Source organism: Phaethon aethereus (genome assembly GCF_964289735.1).
Source record: "Phaethon aethereus genome assembly, chromosome: 1".
In the NCBI taxonomy this organism is placed as follows: domain Eukaryota; kingdom Metazoa; phylum Chordata; class Aves; order Phaethontiformes; family Phaethontidae; genus Phaethon; species Phaethon aethereus.
Window position 1 is genome coordinate 70,349,580 of NC_138575.1, and position 18,241 is coordinate 70,367,820.

General features: G+C 39.8%; 1 protein-coding gene across 6 annotated transcripts in view; it reads right to left on the minus strand.

Annotated features, from left to right (window-relative positions):
- Positions 1-18,241, minus strand: part of MICAL3 (microtubule associated monooxygenase, calponin and LIM domain containing 3) — a gene marked incomplete at both ends in the record, with an annotated part of 106,809 nt that overhangs the window by 28,732 nt on the left and 59,836 nt on the right. For 2 of the 6 annotated variants that reach the window (XM_082013556.1, XM_082013555.1), the window contains 8 exons: positions 830-921; positions 1,327-1,458; positions 2,097-2,201; positions 5,402-5,464; positions 7,571-7,708; positions 10,820-10,909; positions 12,046-12,290; positions 17,166-17,361. In XM_082013556.1, the coding sequence (XP_081869682.1) occupies positions 830-921; positions 1,327-1,458; positions 2,097-2,201; positions 5,402-5,464; positions 7,571-7,708; positions 10,820-10,909; positions 12,046-12,290; positions 17,166-17,361 (1,061 nt within the window). Of the gene's footprint in view, positions 1-829; positions 922-1,326; positions 1,459-1,975; positions 2,202-5,401; positions 5,465-7,570; positions 7,709-10,771; positions 10,910-12,045; positions 12,291-17,165; positions 17,362-18,241 lie in introns of those variants that run through there. The other 4 variants (XM_082013554.1, XM_082013557.1, XM_082013558.1 and 1 more) reach the window with 4 other exon arrangements.

Genomic DNA, 18,241 nt, shown 5'->3' on the forward strand with positions numbered 1-18,241 from the left:
TAACAGAATTATTAGAAGGTCCTGAAAAAAAATCCCTCAATTTTAATAGAAAGTGAATGCTGTCAGCAATTGCTGTCAGCAAACCAGCTTTATCCCATAATGTGTCCATTGAAAAAGTAAACTGGTTAATGACAAAACTCTCTTAAGAGAAAGTCTAATCTTTTAGTAATTCCTTAAAAACAAACACTTGGTGGGGGGAAGATTTGAACTGAACATTTTAAGGGTCATGTACTTCCTGCTCTTACACACCAGTAGCTGGAAACACCACAGTATGCTTGCATGCGGACTCCAGGGCTTACAACATGACAGTATGTCACTGCCATGTCTCACTTCCTTAAGCTGAACTATGTCGTTACTTTGGAATAAATAAGCACTGCTTTGGTTACTACTAAGTGATACAAATATATGTACAGAATCTTCTTTTGTACAGAAAAGATAGCCAAACCAAGATAAATAGGAAACACCTTACTTAGGGCTCCCCTCCTGCATTATATATGTAACTCCTGTTAACTGCACATTGAAATTAAAATAACCTATACAATGCTTTTTTGGGCTTGTGATGGGAACTTGTGCGACTGTGACAGAACCACTGTACTCTGAAGAAAGATAGTACATTATTTTCTTAAGTCTAAATGGAGTCAAGTCTTTAAGTTTTTTTTAAGTCAAGTCAAGTTTTTAAGTCTAAATGATCTTCAAGAAGATCAACATAAATTATAGAGACAGTAAAGGAGGAAAGTCCACTGCTGCCAGTCCCCATTAGTTTATCCAACAAACTGTTTTATTGAACTACAAGTAGTAAGTAGAAAACTTTAAAGATTCTCTTTCTTACCTCTGCTTGTTTTGCTTTGGGACTATCAACCGGAGACAGAGGAAGAACACTATCACTAGATGACTGGATAGGAATGGACGGCTTGCATGGACCTAGAGAAAGCAAAAATGTTTCCAAAAACACGAGACCACTAATTTTTTTTTTTTTTTTTAATGTTACACACAGCAAGTAGTGACAAATTTCTCTGCTTTTTACAAATTCTAGATTGAACATCTTGGAACACAGACAAAAATTTTCAAATGTCCAAAATGGTACAAGCTTTTTAACATAAAAACTTCTACAAGAAAAAGCAGTTAGATGGGTTCTCACATTTTAGCAAGCTGTAATTAATGGATTCAGAACATTATCCTCAAAATGTTAATGCAAGCACTTACCTTGCCACTGAGAGTAGTGAGGTGGTTCAAATCCAAAAGACTGTCTTCTCTTAAATTTAATAAATGTATAGACTATCTCAAATGCAATTACAGTAATTCAAACACTGATGAGAAAGCTATTACCTTCTGTCACACTGCAAGAAGTACCTTCTGCTTCCTCTTCATCTTCTTCATCTTCAGACACTTTTAGTTCTGGCTCTTCTACACCACTTTGATGTAAGCGAAACTCTGCTTCTGCATCAGATGGGATGTCATCTGATCACGGATGAGGCAGGGGAAAAAAACCCAAGAGATCTTGAATACAAGTCCATCAGGACATCTGTTTATTATTTAAAAATAATTCCATAACCCTTTCGATCTTAATTACATGGTGCTAATTACTTTCATAACCTGAACACCTAAATATTTCATTCATTTTTTGTGTGCCACTTAAGAGTCATTTAAGCAGTAAATGATGGACTACTAGTACAAATAACTGAGTTAGTAATTGAAGACATACCTTAGCAGTTTTCTAGAAATTTTTCAATGTTTTCTGGCATATGCTGTTCATTTTAAAGTAGCAAAGGAAGATTTTTGGCATAATATTGTGGACTTTTCACAAATTTACTTCTATTTCTGTTATTCGGCACCATTAGTACTGAATACGGACACAACACCAAGCCCTCTAGTTAGCAGATGGTGAGAGGACACAAGAAATTTATTCTACAACCCATGGCACTGAGGTTCTTCTGAGGTTTTTTTGTCCTTCACTCCTGGCTCCCTGTTGACTATTTGAAACAAACGCCTACATCACTAAAATGAAGATCAGGTTTTAGTACCCTCAAACAAAGTATTTTCTGCCAATACAACTCTGTTCACATAACAGGTTTAAATGATGCACGGTGGTACCCTACCGTCATCCAGCTCTGCACCCGTGTCTCCCTCTTCACCTGCCTGCCCTTCTGTGTCTGCAGGCTCTGTGCCCAGCTCATCTTCCACATCATTATCATCACATGGAGCTAGAATATATTCAAATATTGAGGGGAAAAAAAGAAAAAAACCACAACTATACAGTGAAAAGGTTCTACATTGAACTGTACCAAGTTTATAGTGGACATATTTATTAATTACTGCCAAAATAAGAAATCCTGAAACATGTCAGCTGGAAAGACACCTATGGTGAAATGATACTCCCAGATTCCAGCAAATCAAGGAATGCCTGCCCTTGGAGACTCTCCAAGGTATTTGCAGTGAAAGCAGCCATGGCTTTTCTGAGCAATGGGCCTTGTGAAAAATTAAACAAGAAAGGGACTGGGAGGACATCAAACCAGAATAAAGTTTACTGTTCTTCCAGGAAGATTATTTTTTCTTTACCACACCAGAACAGTTATCAGCACTTTATAGCATATAAGTATTAGGTGAAAATTGAAATCTCACTACATACTACAACTGTTGATCTTGAAATTGAAACAGGCTTTTGAGGGTGTAAGTCAGAGACAGAGTCTAGCTCTGGGGTTGACTATTATTACAATTGGAAGCTGTTTAACTCTGTGCACCTACAGTAATCTTTGGTAAAAGGGTCTAAGAGACTTGACATGCTGTACAAGTAACTAGGACACAAGATATTTTTAAGTAAATAGAAAGACATATTCAATTCAAAACTTTCTTTTCTGTTACAGATCATAATTTGATTTGCTGGGTCAAAAAAAAAAAAGATACTTGAATTTATGATTCTGAAATGGGCATTTGACATTACTACTTGTCACAGGATTTAATTACAGGAGGAGAGACAAGACCAAACTGTGGGGTCTAAATTGCATTATTAAATGATACTTTTTTTAAAAACCTAAACCTTGTAACACTTTGTCCCATCTCTAGTGCTATGGATGATTTGCTGCTTTTTTTTTTCGTTAAGCATTTTCATAGAACATAATTTAAATATAATAAAAGAAGCTAGTACTTCCTTTTTTTTTCCCACAGTAGTCAGTTAACTACATTTTTAGATTTGTGCAGCAAACTAGCATCAATCCATGTTCAACAACATGCAGACATTTAACTCTGTTGTATATTCTATTGCAAATGTGTACACAGTCAGCATGTATTATTATGCACAACGTTTGCTCATTATACACATAGGATATGGTCCTCTAACGAAGATAACAGGCATATTTATAACCTTCTTGGTTGCACCTGTACCAGGAAACCAAGCAGTGCAAGTCTCTGGACCTAAATGCATACAGTGTCATATTGTCATCTTTAGGAGGACTCCTGGCATGACTCCCAGCAGTTAGTTCCCATGGTATGGTTAGAGGCTGTTTCGAATAGGCAGCCCCCTGATTCTGGATAGCAAAAAAGTTTAGACATATGGGAGTGAATCATGCTGTGCCAGCTTTCTCCTGAGTCAGGGAGTAGGCCCTGATTCTTTTTGTTTACTAGTGACAACATGGCTTTCGGAACCATTTATATGCTAGCATTGCTAATTAAGACAATCTTGAAAACAAACCAACCCTCCCTAAAACTGAGGTCTTACAGCATCTCCTCTTTCTCCAATATAGATTTTTGCTTATTTCAAAACAGTCTTCAGTGGATGGTTTGTCTTCTTCCTTCAACCTGAGAATTTTATCTTTTTCCATGCTTTTCCCCTCTGTATTATTAAGACAGACAGACACATTGACTAGTTTATTTTCTGCCAACTACTGTGAAAAGGCAGTTCAACTTCAATGTGATAAAGCACTGGCCTATTCCATTATGTCAGAGGCTTACAAAATCCAGAATCTTACAGATGTTGAGCACAGGAGACTGAATCACATGGCAAAGGCTGGACTGCCCACAGGGGCATTTACAAACCTACTGAACAAAACCAAACTGTGTGCCCAGGCTGATTGTTGCTTAGGTATGTGGAGCTTATGTTACTTTCGAAATAATAAAGTCATGGGATGGTTTTATGATAGCAGCAAATGTGAGTAATCTTAATCATGACTTGCAAATATGTAGCCCTGATGTTAGGAATATCTGACACCACTATGTATATGTGTGTCTTCAGATCCAGAAACCATGAACTGTCATGACACACATAAAGGAGTGTTGGAGAGAGAGGAGAAAATAGGCTCTTAAATAGGTCGGTACACAAAACAGAAGATCACAGATGCATAGATAAGTAACAACTTATTGTGCAAGGGTGGATCCCATTTTGCGGGACATTGAGAGCTTGCAGGTGGCTGGTTATATTATACATATACTGTGCATATACGTATATGCAGTTAGGATAAGGAGCAAGAGGCCAAAAGCTGTCACACAATAACTCAGAAGCTACACACTATGGCAGCCAGAAACTGGGATCAGCACTTGGTTCATATCAGCTAGCAGCCGTGAGCAGACTGCATCATCTGCAGACATCTTGTAAACACTGCTGCCTTGCCAAAGCAGCAGCAGAAGCAAAGTTTTATAGGCAAGCTAGCTATTCTGATGTGCCAAAGCAACTTAGCTAGAGATCAACTACCTAGCCACAAACTACTGCTGTTCCACTGATTCGGATACCTTCACTGCTTTACACAAATTTGCACCCTTACTCTAATCCCAGAATCTTCATGCTCACCAGTTTTGTAATAGAGCTTAGAGGACCATATAAAAAAAAGCAGCTGAGCTCTATGATACTTCAAGTTTCCTGAGGCTTTCCTAAATATCGTGAACCTCAAGTCAAAGGACACACAACAGCCATCACTATTCCTAAAGATCCCAGCTTCAACCTCATTCTTCTTTCTTGTTTCCTCCACCACATAACTAGAGTTTGTAATTGCTACAGAGAACTGCAATTGCTTTAAGCACCTTCTGTGACTTAATCTTTGACTACAAGAAAGCCCCATGTTCTTTTAGTCAAGGAGCTAGGTGAAGAATGACTGGTCCAGTCTTCAGTTTACAAAGCAAATCAAAGCAGTCAGCTAGATTCCTCCTCCTACTTTGCTGCACCCAAGATAACCTCTCTCTTTGGCCTGCCTTCAGAAGGGTTACAACAAATGCTGAGTTCATGCAAGAATGGACTGTCTGAGCAAGGCGTGCATGCACACTCCCCCTTCCTCCCTCCCTCCCTCCACGTCCAGTCATGCAGTAGCAACAGGGCCGTAAGTTCCAGGGTTAAAGTACCAGCTCAGCTGCTGAAGGCATGGAGAAGAGACGGGCAGGGTTATTATGCATTGGAATACATAGAACATCACCAAACTACCTCCAGGGACCGTCTCCAGCCACGCCTGTACCGCCTCATGGCGTACGGAGGGAAGGTCGGATGCTGAATTTAAAAAACAATAAATTGTAAGAAATCAAAATTAGACTGTCGGTAAGCATCTAAAACAGAAGAGTGACAAAGGGAAATTTTTCAGTTGCAAATACAGGAATAAAACCTATGAGATGTTAAACAACCGATTCCAGGCTTGGGATTTAAATTGAGATAACAAACAAATGTCAGGGGCCTAGTCTTCCTTTAGGATCTGTAATGTTAGAGGAAATACAGATGGCACAGCGAGAAAAACACTGCATCTGCGCAGCAGGTTGCTACTGCTCCACCCGAAACTCTGCAGAGGAGGAAAACTAATAGATGAAACAGCTGAGCAATGAGAGAGGGACGGTAGTAACAGGCATCTCAGAACCTGTGCTGCCCGGGAGCAAATGCCAGCAGATGAAGAGAGACCAAAGCAGAATGAGAGGGGCTTCTATGTACCATTCACGCTATCCCAGGCTTTCACATCAAACCCTGTCTCCATTGCTACTGATGGACTCTCCAAACAGGTGACAGCCCTTTAAAAAAACCAAACTGCTTATACACCTGCACATACCTGCACACGTATTGCATGACAAAGTAATTGAAGCAGCTAATCTGTTGATCAGGATTGTCCTAGTTTGCCCCAGTTTTAGGGGAAGGGAAGGAAAGGAAATACTGCCAGAGAAAGTTGGAAAGACCACAAGACCAATTTTGGAAGGATCATCTTTTGCTGGGAGCTGTACCAATACAGTATGGAAAAGTAGGAATTAGAAAATAAAAACTAAAAGAAAAATTTTGAAACTATAGTGATACAGACCCTCAAGCAGAAGCTAAAGTAACTTTAATTGTAGTAAGCTTAAGAAACTATGTTAGCATTTTTTACTTAGCATTTTTAAATGTTAAGCAACTACCCTAGTAATACTGAATGTTACAGATAGTTGAACACAGCCTATTTCTGTGGTTGCAGTGGGGAGGAAATACCCCCATCTCTTATTTATAGGGAGCAGATTTCACACCAGAAAATCCCAGGGCATTCTACAAACTGCAATTCAATTATAAGCGTAGCCAAACTGATCTGGAACTGTGTATCAAGTTGGACCAGGACTAAAAAAAAACCTCCAAACATCTAGAACTATGAGGAAAAGATAATTATCTGGAATGGAATATGATCAGGCAACATGAGGTAAAGCCCTAGGCTCTTTTAATAGAGATCAGTCATTAACTTAATTTCACATTTCCTGTAAAAGACAGCCCTTCCCTCAGCATACTTACTCCCTCTACAATTCTGGCACAATGGTTACAGACTCTGACAGAAGACCACTACTCATCAAGTGTATGGTTAACTTTTATTAAGTTTAGGCTTCTGCATAGATGAAGCACCTATGACATACTTATCTTAAGACATGCTGTAATATAGTCTAGAATAAGGTCAGCAGGGACTGCTGGAAGGTGTTTACAAGAGAGCTTGACTATTGGCATTTTCCCCCTCCAAAGTTTTCCTTTAAGTAACTGGCAACTCGCAAAGATCACATCTCAATTTAAAAAATAGATATACTGTCAATTTTTAAACACAGGGAGTCAAAACCACCACTGATCAGATTTGCAAGCCTTTTAAACCCCATCATTCCCTACTAATACCAGCTGCAGTTACACATTTTGAAAAGCAACCGCAGAGAAATATGCTCAATACAGAAGATGATCTTATTCAGTCTTTGCTGTAGTAGCTACACGACATAGCCCTTTAGCTTTCCCTAAAGAGGTATAGTGTCCTTACTGCCACAAATAGCATGTGACAGCTTCTATTACTATCCCTGAAGTCAGTTAGCAAGGGCTGATTGCCAGCTCTATCAAATTATGTGTGTAGTGAGGAAAAATGCTATGGAGTCAAAGCAGGCAGACAAACGGATCAGAATTCACACCACCATGGAGCTGAGAAAACAGCCATTTTAAGTAGACACTGACCTGAAAAGCAAAATGTTTAACCAAGTGTAATTTCAGTGTAATTTGAAAGTAGTTCCTTTCAATCACTGCTGCCCCTGCTGAAGTACAATGCTCTTGAAGGGCACAGAAGCAACAGAGTTAAACAGCTGCAACTGTGATCCGGGAGTTGACAGTGCAGGGCTTGAGGGAGATTACCTCTGGAGGTGGAGGACTTTGAGGTTGGGACCATTTTTTCCTCCTCCTCTTTTTCACGGATGTGGGTCCAGTGCACATCTGCCAGGATCTCCAGAGGATCAACCGGATTTACAATCTGCTGCAGTCTAAGGTTTCCAGCTAGCAGGAGGAGGGCATGGCATACCAGGTGGTAGACAGGGTGTGTGAAGGACAGGGAAGAAAACATGGGAGAACAGTGGAAAGGAAAGGTAACACATTATAGAAAAGGAAAGAAGAAAAGAGGAAAAGAACATATTACTGGCTAAGATCAGTTTGCAAGACAGATAGAAAAAGCTCAGCATCATGTGTGCACGCATACACCAACGCAGCGCTCCTCATACTTCCCATCAAAGCTGAATAATGCCATTCCAAAGGCAGAGAGACGCTATTAAAAACACCATTGTAGATTATCTCTATTGCAAGCAGCTTTGCTGAAATGAAAGACATTCTTCAGGTGTCCAATAGTATGTGATATGTAAATACCAATTTAGCTGAAATTTCCAGCTCCTTCACAGCCTATTCATTATGATTATTGCCAAAGACATCTTGCTGTTAAAGGCAAGGGACAATCTGCATTGTAGTTTGATGCACCAAAACAAAAGGTCTTTAATTCCCTACTATTGGGTTAAGCACTCCTTTCTATGCTGGGTACATATTTCTTTGTGAATTAAATTACATGATGGATCTCAGAGTTTGACATGTGTGCATGCACGTGTGTCCGTATGCACACATGGGCGCACACTTACTTTAGCACTTAAAACACTACTTTGTTTACTCCTGCTCTTTGGTACTGACTAGTTAGAAGGGTAGAATTTTTTTCCGAAGAATAACAGCATTTTCATTACGACTTAACAGCAACCCCCCACTTCCCCAGAATGGATTTCCTGTTGCACAAATGAATTTGTTTAAAAGAAATTGCATTACTCCTCAACAACCTGCCTACACAAAGCTCAGCTACTTATGGAGTGTCAAAGGGAGCAACGGGCACCTAACGCAACTTGTTTAACTACTGCAGAATACCCACCCTGGGAGCATCTACCCTGAGGTGAGTATTATATTCATAGAGCCTGTCTCCGTTTGCTATCTGCTATGGGACTATAGCTCAGGTTTTATTTATCCAAAATAAAAAACTCATTCTATGGGGGACAGGTGTTCAGCATCTGCAGGAGTGGTCTTCAAAAGCAAGTGACTCATCCTGAAACGAAAATGCCCACTTACTTTATAAAGTAGGAAGTCAATTTTCACAACAGCTGGATTACCACTGAGTAGGGCAAAACACTGTTTCAGCAGTTTAGAACCTCAAAGGCAGTTAGATTTTCCTATATGGTGCACTAGTGTTTGAAGGAAACAAGAAACATTAGCAGCATTTAGAGGTTGCACTCATTTCCTGCTGTCTCATTTTAATGAAGTTCCTCTCTCCCGGCCATGTTTTCCCCAGACATGACAGAGTGTTTGGGACTTCCGTTTCAGGAATTATTATGTGTGAGATTTGGCATTAAAACGGCAGAAGGAACTGCAGGAAGGACAGAATCACCAGCTGGTTATTAAAGGGGAAAAGGGGTCAGACGCACAAACTCAAATGCAGAACACAATTCACAATTTAGCCAGGTATTTAGCAGTTTTAGGTCTCTGTTGCCTCATCAGAGAGTTTTCATATCAATTAGCACAATCACATGGTCTACCAGAGTTAGTGGACATCCTACAGGGACAGGAACCTGGGCTTTTTTCACTCTGTACCAAAGCACTCGCATGCAGGCCCCAAGATGAGTAGTGTTAGCATTTGCATCACCACACAAAATTTTGTGTTAAAAGGTTTAGGTTTACCAGCGATGGCCGAGAAGTATATAGTCACTCAGCAAGGCTCAGAAAGAGCAGGTCCCACGTGATCTGCATGTTTTAAAATGGATTCCTCTGGGATTTAGGCCAGTGTAACATACACACCTTCAACTACTCCACAAGTCTCTAGACAGAGGTCTGAGCTTGTCCTAATTAGGAGGACATGGGTGCTTCTCACCTTTTCCAGTAAATAGATAGCAGCACAGCCAGCCATGAAGGACTGCTGCTTGGCTAACGGGCAAACCTAACATTTCCTTGAAGTTTAAATGCTTGAGAATTTCAAATGCCACTTCGTGTAGCCTTCCCTCAAGGCTGCCTGCTAAGCTTTGCAGGAAGCTGGACATTAATGGCACTTATATTTGGAAAGGTAGCTTTCCCCTCCAGTTCCACCCGAGCACCTACCAGCACTTTCTAAGCAGCAGGCAGTCTCAATGTTTAACTTTAATGGAATGAGAAGGCACCCACAAATCAACTCCTTAGGAGCCAGGTCTAATGCACACTAGCAACTGCAACAGAAGGAACTTCTTCAGTTATGTTCTTCAGCCATCTTACTAATACTTCTCATTCAAAAGTTAAATTGGTAAAAATTATAACACCTCTTCCATCTTCCTTTTTTTTTTTAAAAAAAAAAAAGGAAGATAAGCTACAGTTGTTACAACCATAAGCTGCAAAATACGCAGTTTGACAACTGCATATTCCCTCTTACCTGCAGGAAGGCACTTGGATTTTCCTCTTACGTGTTCTGGCTCTAATGAACCATATTGAGGGAACAAGGGATTAATGAACTGTTAGGACCAAGTGCTTCAAAAAAACCCAAACATCAGAAATAAACTGCAAGAGAATGCATCATGGAAAATAACACAACCAGTTAGACTGGAATGTCAGATTAATTTTATGCCCATTATATGACTGTTTGAAAAATCTTGAGGGATCACAGCAGCTTTATTAGCTTCCCCCCCAGACTCTCCCCACAGACACACTCACAAAGGACAACAAAAAATGCAAGTTTGTTGACACAGGCAATCTAAAGGCAGTACTTCTGATGTGACTGACAGATTGCACAGGTGCAACTAGCCTGTGTGTATGGAACGAATCTGAAATTCCTAAATACATGGGGGGTCACTGTTCATGCACATTACAGTAGCCAATGGTCCAGGCTTTCAAGATTTCCTGGGGTACTTGGCAGCTTTATCTTTTTCCTAAAACCAGTGCCAATGTCAGACCTGATATATGGCACTTGGACCAGGAAATGAAGATAACAATCGCTACCAGATCAGTTTTTAGGGAGCTGGTAAAGCAATTAAATAAGACACAGAAACTTCTCATGTGGGACCTGCTCTTTAAAATACTCCCCCCTCCTTTGGGGAAATGGAAGTGGAGATGGTATACGGGTACCTTTAAATGTACCCGTGTCCTCTTCATTTGAGAGACGTTGAAGCCAGAGGCCTTGCTGCAGCTCTCTCTCCCAAGGGCAATACTCCCCCTCTACAGCAGAGGGAACCACACATCCATATATAACACCAGACATGCGTGTACACACACAAGCGATGGAGAGAGAGAGAAAGAGAGAACGAGAAAGGACAGAATCAGAAAGAGAGACTGTCTGGAAATCCAGTAACTCCCCGTACTCCTGCTGTATTCAAAGTGTCTGACAGGAAAACTGCTCAAATGAAACAACGTCCATCCAAGAGCACCATGGTTTATCAGACTAAACACACAACATGCATGTTACCATACTTAAAAAGCAATCTTGACTTCCACAGACTTCAGTTATGGAGATACAGCTCTTCCGTTGAAAAAGCACTGAAGCAGCCTGCTGAGCTCATCAACAAAACTGCCACTAAGACTGAAAAAGCTGGACCTCTGCTTGCATTAGGCAGCCAAAGACCTTTACGAAGAAGCTCTTTGGAGTATACCAGTCTTCACAAAAAGGAAAATTGAGTACAAAGACACAGACAAGATCAATGAGAAATTTGGCATGGTGGTGAAACATTGGAAACATACCTACTCTTAGCACAAACTTTGCATTTTGATGACTGAGACAAACACAAGGGAAGGAGTCTTTCCCTAAGATTTTTCCACAGAAATCCCTCAGAGCTAAAATGGGAACCACCTGAACTCCCTGATTTCTCACAGCCATCTTTTAACTAAGGAGAGCAACAAGCAGCTGCTTCTGGGATGCCATGATGACAGTTAGAGGGCACTACCCCTTAGTGCGGCACTCTGCAAAACTGAAAACACTGCCTCCACAATGCATCCAGCTCTTGCTGCCAAAGAACAAAGAGCACTTTCAAATCCAATCCCCAGTAATAATCAAAAACAACAATAAAACAATACGGTGTCAGAAAGCTGTGAATTGCGCGTTGGCATGGTGTATGGGAAGCATATTGTGTTGGTACTAGTGGTGTAACTGCCCTATGGGCAAAGTTCTTCTGTATCCAGAATGATCGACCTAAAGCTTTCCTTGACAACTTCCTTCCAACTCCCACAAAAATCAAAGCAACAAAGTAGTGAAAGAAGAAGAAAAGTTTTCCAAGGCAAATCTTTCTCATTCTGCATAGCAAGTATTCAACTCAGTTTTCCCTGCTGTCTAGGAGAATGGAAGGAGAAATCAGTCTAACCTTCGCTCGACTCCTCATCTTCCTCCTCTTCATCTTCATCGTCGTCCTCCTCTTCCTCCTCTTTGTCCTCAGTCTCATGATTTTCCTCAGCCTCAATCTCTTCTTCACTCTTTCCCTTCAGGAGGGCATGGATACGCACAGCCTCTTTCCATGGCACACCACCCAAGTCTGAAGGGGGTTGCTGAGGCAGCAGTAGTTCATCATCTTCCTCCTCATCTTCCTCCTCCATCTCAGATTCTGAACTACTGTAAGAGTTTAGAAAAAAAGATAAAGAAACAATTAGCTAATGTTTCCTACATCAGTCTTGGATCACCGACAAGTTGTTTCAATACATACAAGTCCCAAACGTACAATGGAAACCATAATACTGGTTTTCTGTTTTCAATATTTCACAGGCATTTTAGTGGCAGCATCACAGCTCCTTGCCCTGCTTCTTTTAAAGAAGGTGAAGCAGTAGGAAAGTGCCTGTGAAGCCAAGTCCAAATATTTGTGCAGCATTAATTGTTACAGTTCGTGACAGTTGAATACAGCAGAAAGAAACTACTTTCTTCATATCACGTTGCTTTGGATAAACCAGTGCAAGAGATCTTAGCAGTGTCAGAATATAAAAGGTCACATCTTTTGATAATGGCAGCTACTGCTAGCATTTTGGACAGATGAGATGTTTTTGGCAATTGCTGGGTGAACCACAGAAAGGCTTTGGGAGTGGAGAGAATACACAACACAAGTATCAGGCCAAAGAATACAGCACGTGAGCTAAGGAGTGCTGCAGAAAAAAACCACAAAATTCCTCACTTTTCTACATCACAGACAGAACTATAATATGTATCCAATTAGGTACAGAGTGTACATAGTGGCAAGAAACTGTAGGAAGCAGTGCAAGGATAGTTACAAGAATAAGCTTATTATTCTCACAGCAAAGTCTAAAACATGCAAACCAGCAAATCATTAGTGCTTTTTAGTAGACATCTCTGTTTAGTTCTAACAGTTCCTCAGTATAAGCAGCAGGGGCAACAAATGTAACCGCCTCTACAATGACATTTAATCCAGCTCACTCTTGCATGCTGGACTACCTAGTGGTACTGGGGAGAAAGATGGTTGCATTTGTCACTGGAAAAATTAATGTGAACTACAGCACATTCAGAGAACATCACTGCAGGGTAAAAGGGTCCCCTTCCTTTGTTTTTCCTTAACAGTTCATTGTCATAAAAGAACTGCATTTATTAGAGCAGCAGTTGGATGCTTCCCATATAAATCTTAAAAGGCCCAAATTCAGCTGGATTGAAGGAGAAAACTGTTTGTGAATGGTTAAAGTTTGGGTGAATCATCTAAGAACAGTATTCTACTTCTGCTGCTTCCTTATGACAGCTATCACTGTAGCTAACAGATTCGCAACAAGAGGGAAAACCGACAAGTTGAAAATAATTAAGTTTAAATTTCATGTAGGTCTATAAAATACAACTCGTACAGTTGTTGCAATTCAGTTTTCCATACACAGGTTTTATTACAGTATGTGACAAACTGACAGTTTAAAAAAAAATATATATGGCAGCATCCTCTTATGTTGCAGCTACATATATCCAGGTACAGAACTCCAAATTAGTCTAACACTACATGAACATATCATATTTACATATTTTTTTTCATCTACTTGTCTGAGATACTATTTTTGATGGAAAAGCTAATTAAGGAAAACACCACTTTTTTCATGCTCTGATTGTCACATACTTTTGTCCATAGGCTCTTAAATTCTCCTCACTGTTCTGCATATATATAAACATTACTTTGCTCAAATTACAACCCGCTTTTTCACAGCATAAACTGAATACTTATTTTTAAGAGGTTGCCTGGTTTTCCCATGCTAAATACTGAATACAAACACTGTTGCATGCCATGGACTCGGTGCATGTTCCTGGACACTGAAGTATATTCCAAATACTTTATGCAGATATTGTCACAGAGACAAGAAGTGATGTTCCCCTCCTCCCTCATTAACTTTCCCACCCTTTGGTATGGAAATAAACCTGACAGGTGCTGCATGCTGGGGTTTTCATGTGCTGTCAATAAGGTTTACTGCCACTCAAACTGTTGCCATGACTGCTGAATGGGACGAGCTGCTGCTCTTCAACCAGCTGGCTTATCGCATGTAATATTGACGACATAAATTCTTTACCACATAGCTCACTTTACCTTCTTTGGCTTTTATTTATAACTTGGTTTTTGTTTGACCTTTGAATAGTGAGAAAGGAGAAGCTGAAAGATGACTGTGAGATGGCCTGGTACAGGGACCATTCCTTTTAGCATGGCAGCTCTGTGGCACAGGAATTAATTCAACAGCTGAAACTTTTTTGTTCTATAAAGCAGAAACCAAAGACCAAACTAGGTTGCTTTATAGAATTTGTATAAGCAGCTGCCTACCTAATTAAAAAGGTGTAGTTAACACAGATTTAGCGCTGAGGAGAGGAGCCAAAACCTAAACTGTGGAAACGAAGCTCTTCCCTTACCATACGAACCCATACAGCACAGCCTGTCCTAGGACACTTTGAAAGGCTATAGAGTATTACATCAAAACTGCAGATGATGTAGTGGGAGTTACTGCAAGTTAAAGGGGATGAATAAGGCATCTGAAGGGTTTTCTGCCCCTAAAAAGCTGTGTAGTCAGTGTTTGCTTGCTTAAATTACTTTTTTCTTGTTGGAAGCTTAAACAAGATTAACTCTCTTTTGAAAAAGCACACTTTGAATGCTGTTTTCTGTAAATTTTCTGTGCAGTGTGCATACTCCTAAGCGTGTGCGTGATGGGAAGCTGTGCACCAAAATGTGTGGTCTCTGCTTGATTCAGTGTTATCGCCTCACTGAACCCTGAAGCCTGATCCACGGCTCCGTAAGACACGGAGGGAACAGAAAGTTCCCCATCTCCTCCGCCTGCTCCTAACCCTGTGGCGCTGCACCAAGACAGTGAAGATGATGAAATCAGGGCTTTGGTTGGCTTGTTACAGGAGTCAAACTTTTTTTGTTTTTGTTGCTGAAAAAGTATCAGACTTTCCTTTTTACTTTTTTTCTTTCTTTTTTTTTTTTTTTAAACACAGGCTTTCTGTGACATATCATGGAGTGGGTAGAGCTGAACAGAGGACACCCGAGAGCTACATCATCTAGAAAAGTCTCTCTCTGATGTTTGGCCTGCACAGCCTTATCCATGCTTTGAGGAAATTACTTGCCATATTTGGATTTGGGACAGAAATTTTTCCAGGTCAAACTAACAGGGAATTTGATGTATTTTCTCCTTCCTCTCCATCATAGAGTCTGAGTTGTCCACTAAACACTGCTTTTCGCATGCAAAATTACAATTCAGTCTATTACAGACAGAACTAGTCAGTTTAATACAGGTAAAGGGAATTATGTAGGACAAAGGGAACTAAATGTAGTACCCTACAATAGGAAATCAAACTCACTAACCTAACAGTGTACTGCTTCAGTCTCCACAGTATTGCAAAACACCTCTTAGAGATTAGATTACCAACAGCTTCATGCCAAAACTCCACCTTTTTTTTTAACTAACTCTTCTCCTTTGTAAGGCTTCTGCCATTTACTGAGCAGGTCTACTCTGTCCTGATTTATTGGAATTAATTAATTAAATAATAATGATAATAATAACAATAACAATAATAATAATTTAGTTTAGAGCTAGAAACATAAAGGACTAAAAACCCCTCAATATCATTAATGCCTATATTGTCACAGTTGATATAATTCCTAGTCCTGAGCAGGGAGCTAAAGCAACGATGAGTGAGGCAAACAGAGTTTGCATCTCCCACAAATAGTCATAGAAACATAGAATCTTTGGGTTGGAAAGGACCTTTAAAAGTCATCTAGTCCAAGTGCCATGATTATTCAACCAGAGGAAAAGATGAGATCTCAGTTATGTATAGTATCAAAATAGTATCTTCTAAAGAAATTATTATGTTAAGAAATTAACGAATAAGTATTATTTAGGTTTCAGAGAAAACAGCTGTACAAGATATTAGCAATTTCCAGGCACTTTTATGAAAGCCACGCCTTCATGAGTCCACATGTATACACTCTCTCTCAAAGCCAAGTTCAGGCTACTAAGTTACTCCTTTCCAGATCCTGCATCTTCAAACTTATCAGATAAATAAATGACAGATTCTGTGCTACATTAATCCTGTAAACATTTTAATGAACATTTTTATTCCTGTATTCTTTGCCACACCAATCCAATTCAATTTTATATGTATAAATGTAGTAAGGAATTTCTCATGCAGTCCTATACCTGTATGTAGTGCATACATAGAATATATTTGTAGGCTCTAAGTCTCAGGAAACCAGTAACAGCTTTTTCTGAGTTTACTTCAAGAAGACTACTGGACAGACTGAGAGCTGAAAATGTAAGGGTTGTTATTGCTACAAAGAAAAGTACATGATTAGAAACCATATTAAGAGATAGAGACTCTGCGAAAAGTGATTGACTATGAAGTTCACAAGCATTCTTCATCAAGTATTTTCTCTCAATGATTCTTGCAACAACTATTTCCAGTAGCTCTACCTGCCTATATTTGGATCCTGGTGTGCTTATACATCATTTTGCAGATAAAGGGAAATCCGTGAAGGTACATGTTTTTCAACATCCATAACTATTACTTCGAATTAATCTCTCTCGGGCATTGCATTGGCATTCAGTCAGGTTTAAATGTGTGTAAAGTTCCAATGATTAAACCAAAAGTGGTTTTGAGTTGTAACACAAAACATACAGAAGATAAGTTAACTTTGGAACCCACTCCCATTTGAATCCATGTTCTGTTTCCTCAAAAAACTCACTTGTCTTTGCTACAATTAAAAAAATAAAAAAAAATTTTAAAACCCCTTCCAACTTAGGACTGAATTTCATGGAATTATGGTACTATAGGTGTCTTCCAAGAACGGTAGTAAGCTATTTAGAAGAACAGAAACTACAAGCTAAAATACCTGTGTACATACACAGAACATTTTCAACCACTTTATAAAGGGCAACCTGGTAAATAATACATTAAAAGAACCTAAGGGAAAAGCAGGCAAAAGTCTGTTGGGATGGGTATAAAAAAAGCTTATGGACAATGTGTACTAACCTGCTGGGTACATCCTCTTCTGTTCCTTTGTCCAACACATTGCTCAAGTTATGCTCTGCTAGCGTCTCTTCAGGAACCTCTTCCAGTTCTTCTTCCCGCTGCAGTGACAGTCGGTAGTTCTCCAGCTCAATCCGTTCAGGTGTGCCACGCAGCCGCTTAGCAAGGCTGGGTTCTTCCAGACCATTTACATTAGAACCTAAAGAATAAGCCAATGAATAAACACTAAATGCCAACAGTCAGAACAGTAATTTCTGTAAGGAAATTCAGCAACTGGGAGAAACAGGGCATGAGGCAGAGGGAGGTAAATAAAGCAAGAAAATACCTTATGTCATTATCCTGTTCACCACTACTGGCAGAACCTGCTGGGGAGCCAGACTGCAAAAGGGAATTTTAGTGGTTTTGGCTAATAGGTGCTAAAAAGAATGTAAGGAAATAAGGACATTTTAGCTGCAAAAACTAGACCTGCAATGAAGCCTACGTAGTAAGTATTGAGGAAAGCCTGGCCACAGACTGCGTATGTTCTGTGAGACAAAAGTAGGAATGTTACGGGGCAATCCTGCTGCATAATGTTAAAATTGTTACCGGTCAAGGCAGGTCTACAGGGTCAGGGACAAAAAAAATATTACTATCATTTAAAGATGGGGAAGGAAAGGAATGAAAAGGCCCACCTGGAGCAAGTTTTAAAACTTTTTATAGACTTAAATTGATTTGCTTTTTAATCAGTTTGTGATGAAATGAACCACGGGGAAAAATCTAGGTGAGATGTTTGCAAGCACAAATCCCATGAATCCCAGAAAATTGCAAGGACGTGTGAACCAGGCAGTTGGAGAAAATTATGCAGGAGCTTCATTCACTGTGGAACTCAATGAATTAAATTCTAACCTGTATTCATCCATTTCTTTTTGAAATTCTAGTATTTTAGCTTAAATACCTTGCCACTGTTTACCCTTACCGCAGCTTACTATTTAGAGAGCCCAATCTTCCCTAGCTTCTGTTTTGCTTTGCTAAACAAGCCAAGCCTTCTTCTCATGAGATAAGCTCTTCAGCGTGATCATCCCCTAGGTCTCTGCACCTGT